This window comes from Artibeus jamaicensis, unplaced genomic scaffold (assembly GCF_021234435.1).
Source record: "Artibeus jamaicensis isolate MK-2021 breed Jamaican fruit bat unplaced genomic scaffold, CSHL_Jam_final scaffold_369, whole genome shotgun sequence".
Classification (NCBI taxonomy): Eukaryota; Metazoa; Chordata; class Mammalia; order Chiroptera; family Phyllostomidae; genus Artibeus; species Artibeus jamaicensis.
In genome coordinates this window covers 1,128,583-1,143,264 of record NW_026522042.1, presented here as the reverse complement: position 1 = coordinate 1,143,264, position 14,682 = coordinate 1,128,583, and the positions used below count along the sequence as shown (strand labels likewise).

Sequence of the window (14,682 nt, the reverse complement as noted above, 5' to 3'; positions counted from 1 at the left end):
TCTGCTTTAAAAACAGACAAATTAACACCACAGATACATTAGGGACCAGCACTCTACAGGACACTTTGCTGTCGTGAGAAGGGAATCCAAACCTCCTTTGGGAAGGTCAGCGGGTCAGAAATCAGTAATGACTTTGCAGAAGCGCTGGGAAGGAGAAACCAGGGACAGACCCCGTTCGTCTCCATAGGCCCCGAGGCTCTCTTCTTTGGTTCTTTGGTTCTTTCTTGAAATCTTACTTCAGTGGTCAGCTTGGCTCACTTCTGCTGAGGAGCTAGAGCTTATCCACTGAGTTTTCAGTTGTGATTATTGTGTTTTTTAGTTCCAGAAACTCCCACCTGGCTTTTCTGTCTGTTAGGTCTTTGCCGAGGCCTCTGGTTTCCCACCTGTTCCAAGCACGATTGTAACCAAAGCATTTTTTTTCGTGGCCACTTGCCAATCTGTCAGATAATTCCAGCATCTGTCACCTCAGTGCTGATTGACATCCATCAATTGTCCCCCTTTTCATTCAGTTTGAGGTCTTCTGGGTGTGACAAGTGATTTCTATTGAAACTTGGATGTTTGAGTTCAGTGTTATGAGTCCCTTAATCTTCCTTATGCCTCCATTTTCTTTGGCTTCGCTGACACTACTCCGAAGGGGAAGCGGGAGAGCCCCTCGTTTTTGCCTGGAGGGACGGGGGTCCAGGCTCCCTCCTTAGCCCTCCGAGGGGGAAGACGCGTCATGATCGCAGGCTGACGGTGCAAGTCCCATTCCTCGAGACCCCTCCTCTGGCCCCAGCACCACAGGGAGGGCGGGGAGGGGACCTGGTTCCCACCAGGTGGAGGTGGGGCAGGTGGGGCGGGGCCGTGTGTGTGTGTGTGTGTGTCTGGCTGGAATGGAGTTGCTGTTGTCTGAGATTCCCTGTCTCGCAGGCGGCTCCTCTCTGGTTCTTTGGCTGGGAGAGCAGGCTCCCCTCAGGGCTGCTGGTCTGCGCCTCTCGCTCCCCTGGGTTCCGGCTTCTTCAGCCCCGAGTCGAGGTTAGCGGAGGCCAAACCCAAGAAACCTGCCACCACGGACTAAGGCCCAGACAGGCTGCCATTTTATCTGCGCCCCGCAGAGTGCTCTTGGGTTCCCTGTGTGTGACACCGGGGACTCGTAGCCGTGTTTAGCCGGCAGGGCGGACGGAAGCACCTCCACTCCATCCTCTCGCAGGCAGACGCCCTTGCTGTCTGTCTTCTGGTAACCGTGACGCTACCCACATCCGTCCCTGCGCAAGTGCCCCCCTTCCCACCCCTTGTCTCCGCCCACTACCTTCAACATTGGGACGGAGAAGTTGGAGGCAAAGTCGAACCAACTGGCTTCACTAGAAGAGGAGACGCAGAGGAATCTGCCCCTCTGTGCCCGAAACCCTCCTTGAAAGAGATGCCGGGGCCCGCCCGCTGCTGACGGGCCGCCCCGTCCGAGGGCAGAGCCCGCGGGCCCGGCGCAGGCTCACCTTCGCCGTCACAGCACTCGAGGACGGACGGGTCCTCCCGGATGGCGGCGGTCAGAGCCCGGACGTCGCCGCTCGCTGCCGCCTGGTAGACCAGGGTCAGGTCCACTTCCTCCAGTGACTCGCCTGCGTGACTCAAACAGAGACACCCTCAGTGTGCGTGGGGTCACTGAAAGGACAGCACCCACGGGTCACCGTACGGCTGATTCATGAGCTCCTCTCCGTGGGCAGGCAGAGGGCTGAGTCAGCGGCTCACTGGCACCCACACCGCTTCCCGACAAAGGTGGGCGGGGGGGGGGGCAGTGTCACCGGGACTGGGAAGGAGCCGTGGGCACCAGTCGTGCCCTGAGGCTTCACCACTCCCTCCAGGCGTCGGGCTACACGAAATCTGAGGCCACAGTGGCTTTCTATCTGGAACTTGTCACTTTCCCTTTTAGTGGCTCTCCTCCAGCTGTGCCCCCTACCCTCTCCCTGGCCTGCTCTGCACCCCGAGGGCCCACCCTTGCTGATAGTTTCCCCTGACCCCCACCTGCCCCCCGCCCCCTGTGCTGGGAGATGCCCCCACAGGAGCTGGTGGGGAAAAGGGAGCGAGAAGCCCTTCCCGCCCTCTCTGGGCCCCCAGAGACCCCGCCCCCGGGGCCGAGCCTCGTTCTCAGCCCTGCCTCATCCCTGCATGTCGCCCCTCACAAAGGCCCCTCCCGGGGGCAGCTGGGGTTTCAGGACAGGCGACCCAGGAAGGAGCAGAGTTGTGGACAAGTCCTCTGACTTCGGTGCCACCCGTAAGGCACCTCTGCCTGGACCAGCGGTGACGGTGGAACTCGAGCACGCCCGGGCAGCATCGGGGGGCCTGGGGGCCAGTCCCACTCACAGGGACCCCGCGGTGTGACGCCGCGCCCAGCCCCCACTCACAAGGCTTCTCCCCACACACAGCCATCGTTGGGGACAACGTGGGAGGAAGGTCCTCAAGTTGAGTTTTTCCCCCAACGTGGATGTTACGCCAGAGAAGCCTCACCACTCCGACCGGCCCCTCGCTGGCAGGGGTCTGGCCCCTGGGACGTCAGTGAGGGTTTTGCCGCCCCTGGCCCGGCCCAGGAGGAGCCAGGGAGCCAGTGACTGAAAGCGGTCCAGCGGGGCCAGCACACCGCCCTGTGCAGCGTGCGGCTGCTCCGCCGCGGCCGCCACAGGGGTCTCACTGCCATGTTTCTAAAGTGGACTCACCGGACACCTGCCCGGGGGTGGGGGGGGCACTGGTAGTGGGAGGTGAGGGCCAGGAGGGCCAGGGCCACTTCTGAGGCGAGAGCCGCCACTGGCTTGGCCTCCGCGGTCTGGCGTGTGACCACTGGCTGTGAGCATCTGGGCCCATTCCCACCCTGCAGCCTCGGGTCCCTTTTCCTCAGCTGCCAAGGGGACGGCCGCCTGTCTCTGTACTTGTGGCGGAGTGAACGGGCCACTCCCCTGAGCTTCTAGGACAGCGTGGTGTGTGGCCAGCCCTGCGCAGGCTTCGACAGGGCTCTGGGGACGACGGACAGAACTGGACTCCAGGACAAAGGTGGGCCCGGTGCCTGTCCGGCGACACCCAGAGGAGCCGGCGGCGGGGCCTGGGCAGGAAGCCCCCGGGGGTGGCTGAGCAGCCGGTGCCTGTTCACACTTCCCAGGGCGTGCTGACGTGACTGTGCACACACAGGTTCGCAGCGTGTTCGCTAGAGTGTGACAGGTCTGCAGGCTCCTCACACGTGGGGCACACACAACCGAGAGAAACAGTCAGGACCCAAAACGACTTCCTCAGAGGGTTCTGGAAGGACCGTGTTTGTTAGACACGACCTGGGCGCTGTCTCGGCCCCAGACGTGCCGTCCAAACTCCCTGAAGGGCGGCGGATCCATCGTCTTCATTGCTCGCCACCCCTCACCCCGTTGGGGACCCTCGCCTGATTGTTTCCTGGGGGCCACCCCTTCTCCACTTTCGTCATGGGGCTGACTCAGGGGAGCTGGTGCATCTCCGCTCGGGGCGGCAGACATGACCAAGAACCAGCCGTTGAGCACCAAGGTCACCCTGGGCCCAGAGACTGGCCAGGGACGCGTCCCTCTGAGGCTTCTAACGGGGGCGAGTCCAGGTTGCCTCCAGGAGCCAAGCCCTCCCTTCTCCTGCCACCTGTGAACCTGGGCGACAGGCCCAGCCGCCTCGTGGGGGCAGGGCCTGAAAGTCAGGGCCCCCAGAGAGGAGCAGAGCCAGGCTAAGGTGAGGAGGTCCCCGAGACCTGGCCCCACTGCCCGAACAGGCCCCACCTGCCGCACACCCGTGTCCGGGCCAGTCACAGGTGACAACAGTACCCTGTTGTGCTCGAGCCGGTCGGTGCCCACAGCGTGTGTCTTCGTTAGTAACTGAAACAGCTCCGCCTGGACACAGGTCTCAGTGGTGACATAGGGCAGAGGGCCCAGGGCCTTGGCGGCAGCCAGAGCCCTGGGAAGGTGATGATAAAGCGGTCGGAGTGACGGCGGCATCGGTGACGGCCTAGTTGCCAGACCGAGGGAGGGGCATTTTTCAGTCTCAGCCGGCCAGGGCCACGCTGGGCTCTGCAGCCCGTGGACTGATGGGCTCCGGGTGGAGGACATGCAGCAGTCAGTGTGGCGAATGGGGCGCGGAGGGACCTGAGGTCAGGTGACCCACAGGGAATGGGGACAGCTGTGTTTACTCTAGAGATTAGTTCCCAGGGTTATGACTGGGGCCTTGAGATACTTGAAAAGCTTTCTTTTAAAGATTGTTTAGAATAATGGTGATAAATACACCCAACACAAATGTGCCATTTTAATTACTCTCCAGTGCCCGGCTCAGTGGCTCACTGCGAAGTCACACCGCTGTGCCGCCACCGCCACCACCGCCACCTGCGGCGCTCCTCTGACCTTCCCAAGCTCAGACCCCGTGGCTCTCAGGCAGCAGCTCCCTGTCTCCTCTCCCGGCCCCGGCCCCGGCCCCTGGAGACCAGCTTTCCCCCTCCCGGCTCTGGGGGTTTGCCGGCTCCTGGGGACCTCCTGCGAGCAGAGTCAGCGGTCTGTGAGCTTCGGTGGCTGGCGTCAGAGGCCCGTGGTTGGTCTGCGGGAAGGCTGTGAGTCCGCTCTTCTGTGTTTGCAGCACAAAAGTTTTGGTTGCAGAATTTTGAGCAGCATTTTCGAAGGAACTGAGACCCAGAACGGCCCTGAAGTTCGCCGCCACCCCGCCGCAGGACAGCGCTGGCTCCTGGTACACCAGCCGGTCACGGTGTCAGTGACAGTTCTACCGACGGCCAACACTCACCTCCCTCGTCACGGTGAAAATAGCTCATCACAGCAACTCGCTGCGATGAGAACATCAAACCCCGGGAACGTGTGTTCAGCACGTGGACGAGGAGAAGGACAGGACCGGACTGAGGGAGTCACGGACGCGCCGAACGCACGAGGGCCCACGTCGGTTCTCAGCAGGGGGGCCGAGCAGCCTGACCGTCCCGATTAGCACACAGACCCACGTGTGAGTTTAACGTTGTTTCAGCCCAGGTTCCAACAGTTCTTCGGTGGGGTGGGGTTCGAGAAAATGATACTAACTTTTGTTTGTAAAAATAAACACATCACTTTATACTTTAAAGAAGAAAAAAGAATATACCGGGGTGCCTGCTTGCCTCCGTGCGGCCCGTCTCCGGAAGGTGCTAGAAACGGCTTCCGTCATTTTGCTTGTGGCTGGGGGGCGGGGAGGGGGTGGGGGTTGGTGGCTGCAGGGGTGGGGGCGGGGGAGATTTTTCACTGTACTTTATGCCCTGAACCCGTTTGAATGGATCACATTCCAAAGGCAAAACAAGCAAACAGAGGAAACAAGAAGTGGCTCCGAACACCCACGAGACTGAAAGAAGACGCCTTGGGAGGGCTCCTCCATCAAACAGTGACGTGCGAGGCTGACACTTCAAAGTGCAGTCGGCCGCCAACCTCACACCTCGATGGACCCCAGAGCAGCACGGAGAGTCTTGGGCACCCCCCAACCACGGCACCAGGCGTGGAGGCCAAGGGCAGGCTGGCCCCGAGCACGGGTGGAGCTGACCCTGGAGGACAGCTGTCCCTCCCAGAGGGTCGCCAGCAGAAGCAGCCACAGGAGCGAAGCTCTGTGTCAGGCCGGGAGCTTTCCCAGACACTGTTCTCCTTCTGACGCGGGTTTCCAGCTTGGGCCGATTCTGCCCCTTCCCAGTTCCAAACACAAAGGGGGCCGTGCTGTGGGTTCGCTGCAGAGGGTGGCTGCTGGGGGCTGACGGCCTTGTCTGTGTGGTGGGGAACTCCAGGGTTAAGGAGTTCAGCCTCGGTCGGTGGGCATTTGAGTGACTAATGCTCCGGGAGAGCTGCCATTCCAGGAACCAGGACGCGGGACCTGTGACCCCAGGAGGTCTGATGCGCAGCCTTCCAGCCCCGGGGGTGTCTGAGCCGCTGTGTCCCGGGAGCGACGGCTGTGACGCGGACGCAGACCTGCTGACCCGCAGACAAACACTGGGACTGCGACTCTCACCCGATGGAACTTTCCCCAAACCCCTGCCCCACCCGTTCTCTCCCTAGAAACAGGCCGGCTGGGGACGAGGTGTTAAGACACTTGACATCTGGGGCGGGGTCACATGGAGGGAACCCACCGTCTTCCCAGATCGCTGGCGTCTGAATAAAGCACCTGTGAAGGTTTCAGTCCTTCCCTCCACTCACCGGTTCTGGTGGTGACAGCCAGCGGGCACGCTGGCTTTTCCAGTTTCACGACCTCTCGCAAGTCGTTTGTGAGTGCCACAGTCTCCAGGGCTTGGTGTGCATCACGTCATTAAGTCTTCACAGTGATCCTCAGAAGGTGGTCATGACCACCCTCAGGGCGACCCTGTCACCGTCAGCATCAGCTGCTGGGGGCTCCCGTGGGCCAGGCCTGCTTGGCAGGTGACAGTTTATATCCATCCGCTCCGTCTTCACAGCAGTCCTCGTGGTTGCTGCACCCTTACGTACACGCCACAGCAGGGTGCATGCGACATCGAACAGCCAGGCCGCCGCTGTCCCAGCCCGACGTCCCCGCTCGACCCTCTGTGTCCTGGCTGTCACACGGAAACGGTGAGCGAGTTCAACGACACATTCCCTGAGGTGCCTCGGGTTCTGCAGGTGCGACTCTCCCAAAGCCAACACTTCCGGGGCCGGTCCTGGAATCGAGTTCTGCTGTGACCACCGGGAACCAAGCTCCGAGGGCCCAGCCCTGCCCCTCTTGACGTGCGGCCCGTGCGGAGCCAGCCGAGCGGTGGCGAAGCCCCAGGACACCGTCTCCGAACGGCACTGAGCAGTCAGAAGCTGAAGTGGCACCTTGGACGGATTTCAGGTGTCCTCTCCTGGTTCTTAAAAACAAGCAGTGACCCCCCTCCCCCACTCGACTGTGCTGATTCACAGGTGAGTCAGGGAGCACAGACACCTTCCCAGGTGGCCCCTGGGCAAAGCCGAGGACGCCAAGGTTGAACCGCCTCTTCTCTGTCTCTGTGGGCTGCTGTCTCCCTGCGACCTGTCTTCGGGGTTGGGGCTCCCCGAACTGTCTCCTGGAGAAACGCCAGCCCTTTGCTGCGCAGAGCAAACAGACCGAGGGAGGAAATGGAGGGTCTGCCTGCAGAAGCTTCCACGAGGGACCCACGCCCCAACTTTGCAAGTCTCCCGCCAGCTCCCAGCATGGCAGCCCCCACGTCACCTTCTGGGGTGACCCAGCGGCGGGCCCCTCCTCTCCCTCCTTTGCCTCCGCTCCGCAGGCGACTGCCCCACCCCGGCCCGGGACAGGGCAGCTGCCCCCGAGCAGAGCCCGCTGAGTGTGTGGCCCAGGGCGGCCCCGGGGCAGCTGCCTGGCTTGAGCAAATGTGTCTGCCTTGGCCCTTCTTTGCCCTCTTGTGTGCTGGGGGCCACGGAGCGGCAGGCGGGTGGGCTGACAGGACCCTGGAAGCAGAACTTGGGGGTGAAGGGGACTGTGAGGAGTCTCGGGGGTCACCGCCAGAGTTAATTTTTAAACTGCGGTTTGCAGCTTTGCCCTTGACCCTGTGGCCCTAGGCAAGCGGCATCCACCCGGCCGAGCAAGAGATCGAACGCATCCCCGAGGCTGTGTTGAGGGTCAGCTGAGGTCACAGAAACGGTTCAGCGCGGGGCGGGGCCCACGAGAGCTGTTTCGTGCACCAGGCTCACTGCTCTTCAGATTATCAGTAGTACGGTTCTAGTTAGCACTTGCGGCCTGACCCTCGCCTGGGGGGGGGGCGGGGGCATGTGGGTCCCCGTGGACCTGAGCAGCAGGGGGGCGGGGGGCTGGGCTGGGGGACCGAGGAGCAGAGCCCTCTGCTCGTCAGGGGCAGGGCGCTGTGTGGGCTGCCTTCGTACGTGCGCGGCTTGAGCATTTGAAGGAGGTGGGGTGAGTTTTACGCGGGGAAGAAACAGTATTTCTAAAACTCTGTAAGAGCCAGTTGATACGAGATGGTCCAGCGCCCACACCCTCGAACTGCGGGGCAGGACTGAAGGGGACTGAGCGGCCCGAGGCCGGGCGCCCCCGTGTGGCGCTGTGGCGGGGAGTGAGGCAGCGTGACAGGAGCTCCATCCTCAGAAACGGCCGGGTCACTGGGCCCGCAGCCCACCAGCGTGGACACTCCGAGTGTGGCCCCCTGTGTGACCTCAGCACTGGAACCAGCGTTTGGCCAAACTGCAAAGTGTCAGCATTTAGGGAATCCCCGGTCTGGTCTCCTTTTGGGTTAAATCCACTCCCCGAAGCCCAGTGCTTTCCAGTGAGTCCATGGTGACGACCTCCACTGAGATACAGGTGCTCCGATGTGGAGCCAGAGCAAGAGCGAATGAGAGAGAGAGAGGGGGGCTGAGAGGGGCTGAGAGGGGCTGAGAGGGGGCAGTGAAGTGTGCTGCGCGGTCCCAGACGGGGCCCTGCACCGGGCGGCGGGGTGGGGGTGGGGGTGCGGTGGAAGGAGGCATTGCTGGGTCAGCAGACAAAACAGGAATGCAGACGGGGGGGGTGAAGGTGCGCACCTGTGCACCCCACACTCACAGGCGCGCACACTCGCAGGTGCACACTCAGACAGAGACACCGAGAAGGAGCTGCCTTCACAGTGACCGGGGCGTGAGCGGGGGGCGGGTCCGGGCGGAAGGTGGGCAGCCGTTCCCACACGGTCCCTGCGACGCACAGGTTTGGACCGGCAGGGTTAGAGAGCTGGTAAACATTACACATGCGCATTGCAGAGCTCTGAGGACACCTCTGCCGTGGGAGCACTGCCCTCGCAGACCCGAACGGCCTTCCTCCGCCCCTCCCCCAGCAGACCCAGTTCAATGTTGTCAGAACAGGCTCAGGGCCCGGAAGCGCTGGTTTCCATTTTCTCAAAGAGAAGCCAACCCGAGGGCTCTTAATAATCACACACACCTATCTGCAAGTTTGAAGTTAATCTCAGGACAAAACCACCACGGCCTCAAGAGCTAAACCAGAAAGTCTGAGATAACTGCTCACTCAGGATACGAGCGAGTTCTCGGAGTGAACACGCTCACTGTCCGCAGGACGACTGACAGGCTTCCTGACCCGAGTGTGCCAGACACGCGGCCCCTGCTTAGCCGGGGTCCTCCCGCCAGAGTGTCTAGCTGACGCCCGCCTTCTACACAGCCCTGGACCTCGGAGCATCGACACCCTCACCTTGTCCCAGAGCCTGTTATGTCGCTGCTGAGCAATAAGAACAGCTAGAGATTTAGCAGCATTTCTTCAAAGTATCTTTGTGTCCAAACAGTCGCATCACAGGGAACTCCACGGATGCCAGTGACCTTATACAGCTGCTGCACAACCTCCGCAGCGTCCTGGCGTTCCTGCGCAGAGATGGCATGGGGAGCCCAGGGTGGCCCAGCGCAGGGTCCCCAACCCGGGCCCTGGTCCGGGCCGCACAGCAGGAGGTGAGCTGAGGGGAGTGAGCAAAGCTCTGCTGGAACTGTGGCCTGAGTTCCGCCTCCCGCCTCTCTCCCCTGCCCCCACCCCCTTCCCCACTGGTCTGTGGTAGAACTGTCTTCCAGGAGACCTGACCCTGGGGCCAGAAAGGCTGGGGACCGCTGACCTGGCTTTGGGACGAGGGCTGAGTCGGGTGGACCTGGCTGTGCGGCCGGACACACGTCAGGGTCCATTCTGGAGGCCAAGGCTACAGATGGGTAACTGTGGGCTTCCCTGCAGCCGGGGTCACCAGGGGGGTCACGGTGGGGCCGGTTGGTGGGAGGGAGCGGCCTGTGCTCTGCGCTGTGGGAAGGGCAGCACAGAGGGGCGGCAGGGAAAGGGGGGCGGGCTCCCAGCGACCGGTTTGTCCAAAGACCTGGGCAGAGAATCCCCCACCTCTCGCCCCCTCCCCTCCTCCTTCGTGACCCACTGAGAGAGGGCGGGGCTGCAGACGACCGCGTCTAGACCTGCGGGTCCCTGCCTTGCCCGCGACTCTTCCTCTGTCTGGACACCACCCTGACAGTTGACCACAGACCCTCCCCCGCGCCCTGCGTTCGCTTCCCCGCAGGAAGGTCTGCGAACTGGAAACCACCCTCGGAGGCCGGATGACACCCCCCTGCGTCCTGGCCCACCTGCTCTGCTCCCACGCCCCTCTCCGAATCTGCCCACCCTCCCGTCGGAGGCACCTGGCGGGCACGCAGGCGTCTAACTCCTGCGTCTTCAGCACACGTCTGTGCCCTCTGGGCGCTCCCTGCGGAGCACCCCGGTCTCAGCCCGTCAGCGCGTGGGGGCTGTGGAGGCCGCCAGCGCGCTGCACAGACGGCGGGAAGACGCCACCAACCTGAGTGTGCGCTGACGTCTCACTTCTTCAGGAAAACGCAGGGTCGATCCCGGAAAACAAGCAGGTTTAGGCTCCGATCGCCACTTTGCCATTTTGTTTCCCGGTGACCTTGGGCAAGTCATGACCTTTGCGAGTTTCCTCATCGGTCAAAAGGGGGGTGAAGGTGGGGCCGGTGTGAGAATCAAAGGCTGCTCTGCCTACGGCCGGGCTCTGCCTCGGGCTCTGGATCCACGCTGAGGGTGCGCACAGTGTGCCCACACGCGCCCCGTCTGCCCCAGCTCCTCCTGGCTCCCATGAGAGAGGGTTTCACCAGAACCCAAGTCCCGGGCTGCGTGCTTTCTGGAAAGAACTTGCGATCTGGCCTCTTCTCATGCGGTGCCGCGGGCCCTGAACACACACCCGTGCCCCGGTTTCCAGAACCCGGGAACTCGCCTTCCACAGCAAGGGAAGCGATACATTTGAGGGTCTCAGTTCTTCCTTTACACTGAACTTATCGGGGTGGAGTCAAGAATCTCGAGGGCAGTAGTTTGCCCTGGATTATTTGGGTGACCCTAAATGTAATCACATGGATCCTTATAAGAGACAGGAGGGGGTTCAGACAGACCCCCAGAGAAGGCCCCGTGAAGACAGAGGCAGAGGTGGGGGGGCAGAGGCAGCCGGGAGCGGGAGGAGCCAGAGGTCTCTCTCCTGCAGCACCCAGGAGCGCCGCCCTGCCGACCCCCGGATCCCACGCGCGGGCCTCTGCGACCGTGAAGACGCAGGTGACAGCGCCCGTGGTGGCCGTGTGTTGGGCATCCAGGACTCTAAAGCTCTGCCCAGCCGGGCTGGCCGGGGCCCTCCCCGAGTTCTCCCCACAACCCTCGCAGAGAAAGTCCTGTGAGGGAGGCCCGTGGCCCCCGCCCCACCCCCGAGGGTGCTTGCAAGCTCACTGCTCAGCAAACCTGTCTCGGGGACACTGGGCAGGGCGGGGGCCGGAGGCCCGGGTCCTCCTCCAGGCAGCGCAGAGCTGGCCCCCCCACTGGAGGCAGGGTGAGACGCAGACATCTCAGCCTCAGCGGGAACCCGCGTGTTCCGTGACGACGGCTCCACCACAGTCCCCTCCTGCACGCGGGGCCAGGAGAGGGGTTGCTATGGCAACGGCCTGGCGCAAGCCAAGGGCAGGTCTCCCAGGCCCAGGCTCCTCTGTCTCCATTTCACCAAGATCAGAGAGTGACACCCCCTGCCCCCCACCAGTTGGAAGCGGAACTTTAAGTCCCCAGCAACCCCGCCAACAGCTGCGGTCGTCCCCATGTTACAGATGCGGAGACCGGTCACTTGCTTGAGTCCACGCGGCTGCGCAGGCGACGGGCGGGGCTGCGGCCGGGCTGGTCTGCTCAGCAGCCTCAGGCACAGAGCGGCCTCACCACCCTGACCAAGCGCAGGGAATGCAGCTGCCTTTGCAGACGGTTCGGACTCACCAGCTCCCCCTCGTCGGGGCTCTGCCTGTCATTAGCTGTCCTGCTCTTCGAGCGCACCGATGGCCGTTACCTGGGGGCCCCGAGCCAGAGCTGGCAGTGGGCCCCCACCCCTGCCCCAGGCCGGGGCTGCGGGGCTGGAGACTGTGGCAAAAAGAAGTTCCCTCTGGCTCCACCTCCCGCCAGCCGGGAACTCCGGGGCCTCAGCCTGCTCCGCTACTGAGCTGTTACCCCAGTAAAGGCCCACCTTTCACTGCTCTGCACCCCACGCTCCCCACCAGAGACGTCAGGGTGGGCTGCTCGCTGGTCCCCCTGCTCTGCCTGGCCAGGCCAGCCCCCGCCCGAGGACAGGGCGATGTGTAGGGGGAGCCCCAGACTCCAGCAGGGTCAGACACGTCCGGGTGAGCCTGACGGGGCCCATGTGAGAGCCCTTGGCTTACACGGCGTCTCTGACTGTCCCTGGTGCAGTGTCTTCGGCCGACATTGGCCCGGGCAGCGGGGGGACGCTGCGGTCTCCATGCCCCAGATGTTCGGGGTTCATGGAAAACTCTCCTCCAAAGGCCCACACTCAGCTCTGCCACGGAAGCCACGGGGCTCGCCCACCCAGGTGATCGTGGCTGCAGGACGGCCTCACCTGGCAGGGCCTTTCCCACTGTCAGGAAGGGAGAGGAGGCGTGAGAAGGCACAGCCACCCACGCACACTCAGTTAGGTAACTGTTGTTCTGGGGGCTACTCGGGGCCGTGTCCCCAAGTGCTGAAAAGATAAGGAACGTGAGCCGGTCGGCCAGCACCGACCGAGGCCGCACTCGCTCCGAGGGCAGCGGAGCCCCCGCTGCGCGGTCAGGGCGGAAACCGCCCAGGCGGCCACAGTGTGGGGCCCACGGCAGGCGCGTCTCTGCATCGGCTTAGATCCGCGCAACCCCCCTCCCGGGCCCGCAGTGTCCTCTCCGTTTCAGGCTGCGGAGGCCAAGGCCCAGAGGGGCCAGGGGACCGGCCAGGCCCCCACGGCCGGGGAGAGGATGGCCTGCCCTGCAGCCCAGGCGGCCCACGCCCCTGCCGCCACAGCACAGCCCCTCCAGGGGGCGAGGGCTGAGGAACGGAGGCAGAGGCGTCTGGGAGAGGCAAGCTGGCACGGGAGGGACTCGGCGAACTGCTGGTGTGAAGGGAGCCGTAAAAACAAGGTGACCGTCACCACCTGCACCGGGCCGAGTGCTGGCGGGGGGGACACCCTACAACTGACGGCCTCACCGCGAAGGGCTGGTGCCCACAGTCACAGCGGTGCCCCGGTCCGTCTCAGAGGAAAACCATCCATTGGGCCCTCATGGGACCCTCTCAGTGGCGCCCTCTCTGGCCAGAACGAGGGCCCAGATCACCTCGTGGGCACCTTGTCGCTGCTGCTGATTGCCGGCAGTGACCCCACAGGCAGCGGGGGGAGGCGGGGGCGCAGCTGCGACACCCCCGTTCTGCAGGGGCCCGGCGCAGGCTGAGGGCACGCACACACGGCTGTGCACAGGCGTGTTCAACACAAAGGAAGCCCTGGAGATCAAACTGCGTATGCACGCGTTTACGTGGTCCCCCAGAGAGCTAAATGTAAATCTGCTGTATGAGAAAATGCCCCGGAAGCCAGAGGAGGCTGCCAGCGCAGTGAACACACCGTGGTCTCGAGGGAAAAGGGAAAAAGAGAGAAGCCGTGAATTTTCTCAGTGAGTCTGTCGTGGCCAAAACACGTGAAGACTGCAGGACCTCAGGGCCCAGAAGGACACTCGGAGGGCAGAGGAAGTGGTCCGCTGCCCTCACAGCACAGGGGTCCCTGTGCACATTTAGGAAGCGGCTCAGTGACACGCAGGGTTACGTGCACGACATATACACACTCGGGTGCAAGACGCATGCACACAGGCTGCACGGCCAACACGCGCTTTTACGCGAGGATGGGCAGTGTCACGCAGCCCTTCCACGCGGAGCCCCAGCCCTGCGCCGGGCGCCGTGACTGCACATGACAGCGTGGGGACGAGTCACCACACGGCCTCCGAGGAGGGGACGTTGGCGGCGCCTGCTCCTGCAGGAAATCCAGGGCTGTTTACAAAACGATGCAGGGAGATGCCGCCTGAAGAGATGAAAGGGGGCACAGAGCCTGCTCTTGTTTACATTACTTTCTCTAATGGATTTTTAAATATCTGAAAAAAAAACCGAATAGAATGAAGATGACACTCTGAAAAACCCGATTTTAAAAACTGGTAGGTTAGAGCACCCTCACCAGACAAACAGGCCCACAGCTTGTTTAGAACCCTCTCCCCACATCTCATGCGCGCGCACACACACACACAGACACACACACAGGCAGGCAGCCGCAGTGAGACCAGCGCGGCGAGACCAGAGGCCCTGTCAGAGCAGCCCTCACCTTCCTGCCGCTCCAGCGCAGACGGAGCTCGGAAGTCCATGGTGCCGGACTCGGCCGCCGCCGTCAGGAAGGCAGACGGCTCCCCGGGGTCTGGAGAGGAGGAATGCCACCTCACACGGTCCAGCCCACGCAGGTCCAGCCCACGCAGCAGCCTGAGCCGGCACCTCCACCAGGACCTCCGGCCGAGGGCCAAACCCGAGCTCCAGCTGCAGCTGTTGTCATGGTGAACGATGGCAGCAGGGAGGTGTCACTCTGGCAGACGCCCGCCAGGAAGAGGGTCACTCCACAGCCTCATTCATCAGCCCGTGTGTGTGAGTGTTACACACCCTCTGCCCCTGAACAGAATACAGACGAGCGCGATCCCTAAAAAGCAGGATTGGTGGGGGCAGGCCAGGCACACACCGGGCGTCATGCGGCTCCGGCAGCTGGACTGTCGCTGAACACACAGACCTCAGTGGGCGAGTGAGGCGTACGAGGCAGGCGGAGCGTGTGTGGTGGGCGGTGCAGCTGGGGCTCGGCCGTGCGCTCGGCGAGGGGAGAGCTGCGCCGGGGACTGTGAG

General features: G+C 63.0%; 1 protein-coding gene across 1 annotated transcript in view; it reads right to left on the bottom strand.

The window, feature by feature from the left end:
• ANKRD55 (ankyrin repeat domain 55) overlaps positions 1-14,371 on the bottom strand; it is a 49,164-nt gene extending 34,793 nt beyond the window's left edge. The window contains exons 1-2 of the mRNA XM_053657294.1: positions 14,123-14,371; positions 1,473-1,595 (exon numbers count right to left, since the gene is read on the bottom strand). Coding sequence (XP_053513269.1) covers positions 1,473-1,595; positions 14,123-14,162 — 163 coding nt within the window. The 5' untranslated portion in view covers positions 14,163-14,371. The remainder of the gene's footprint in view (positions 1-1,472; positions 1,596-14,122) is intronic.
• Between the last annotated feature and the right edge of the window lie 311 nt (positions 14,372-14,682).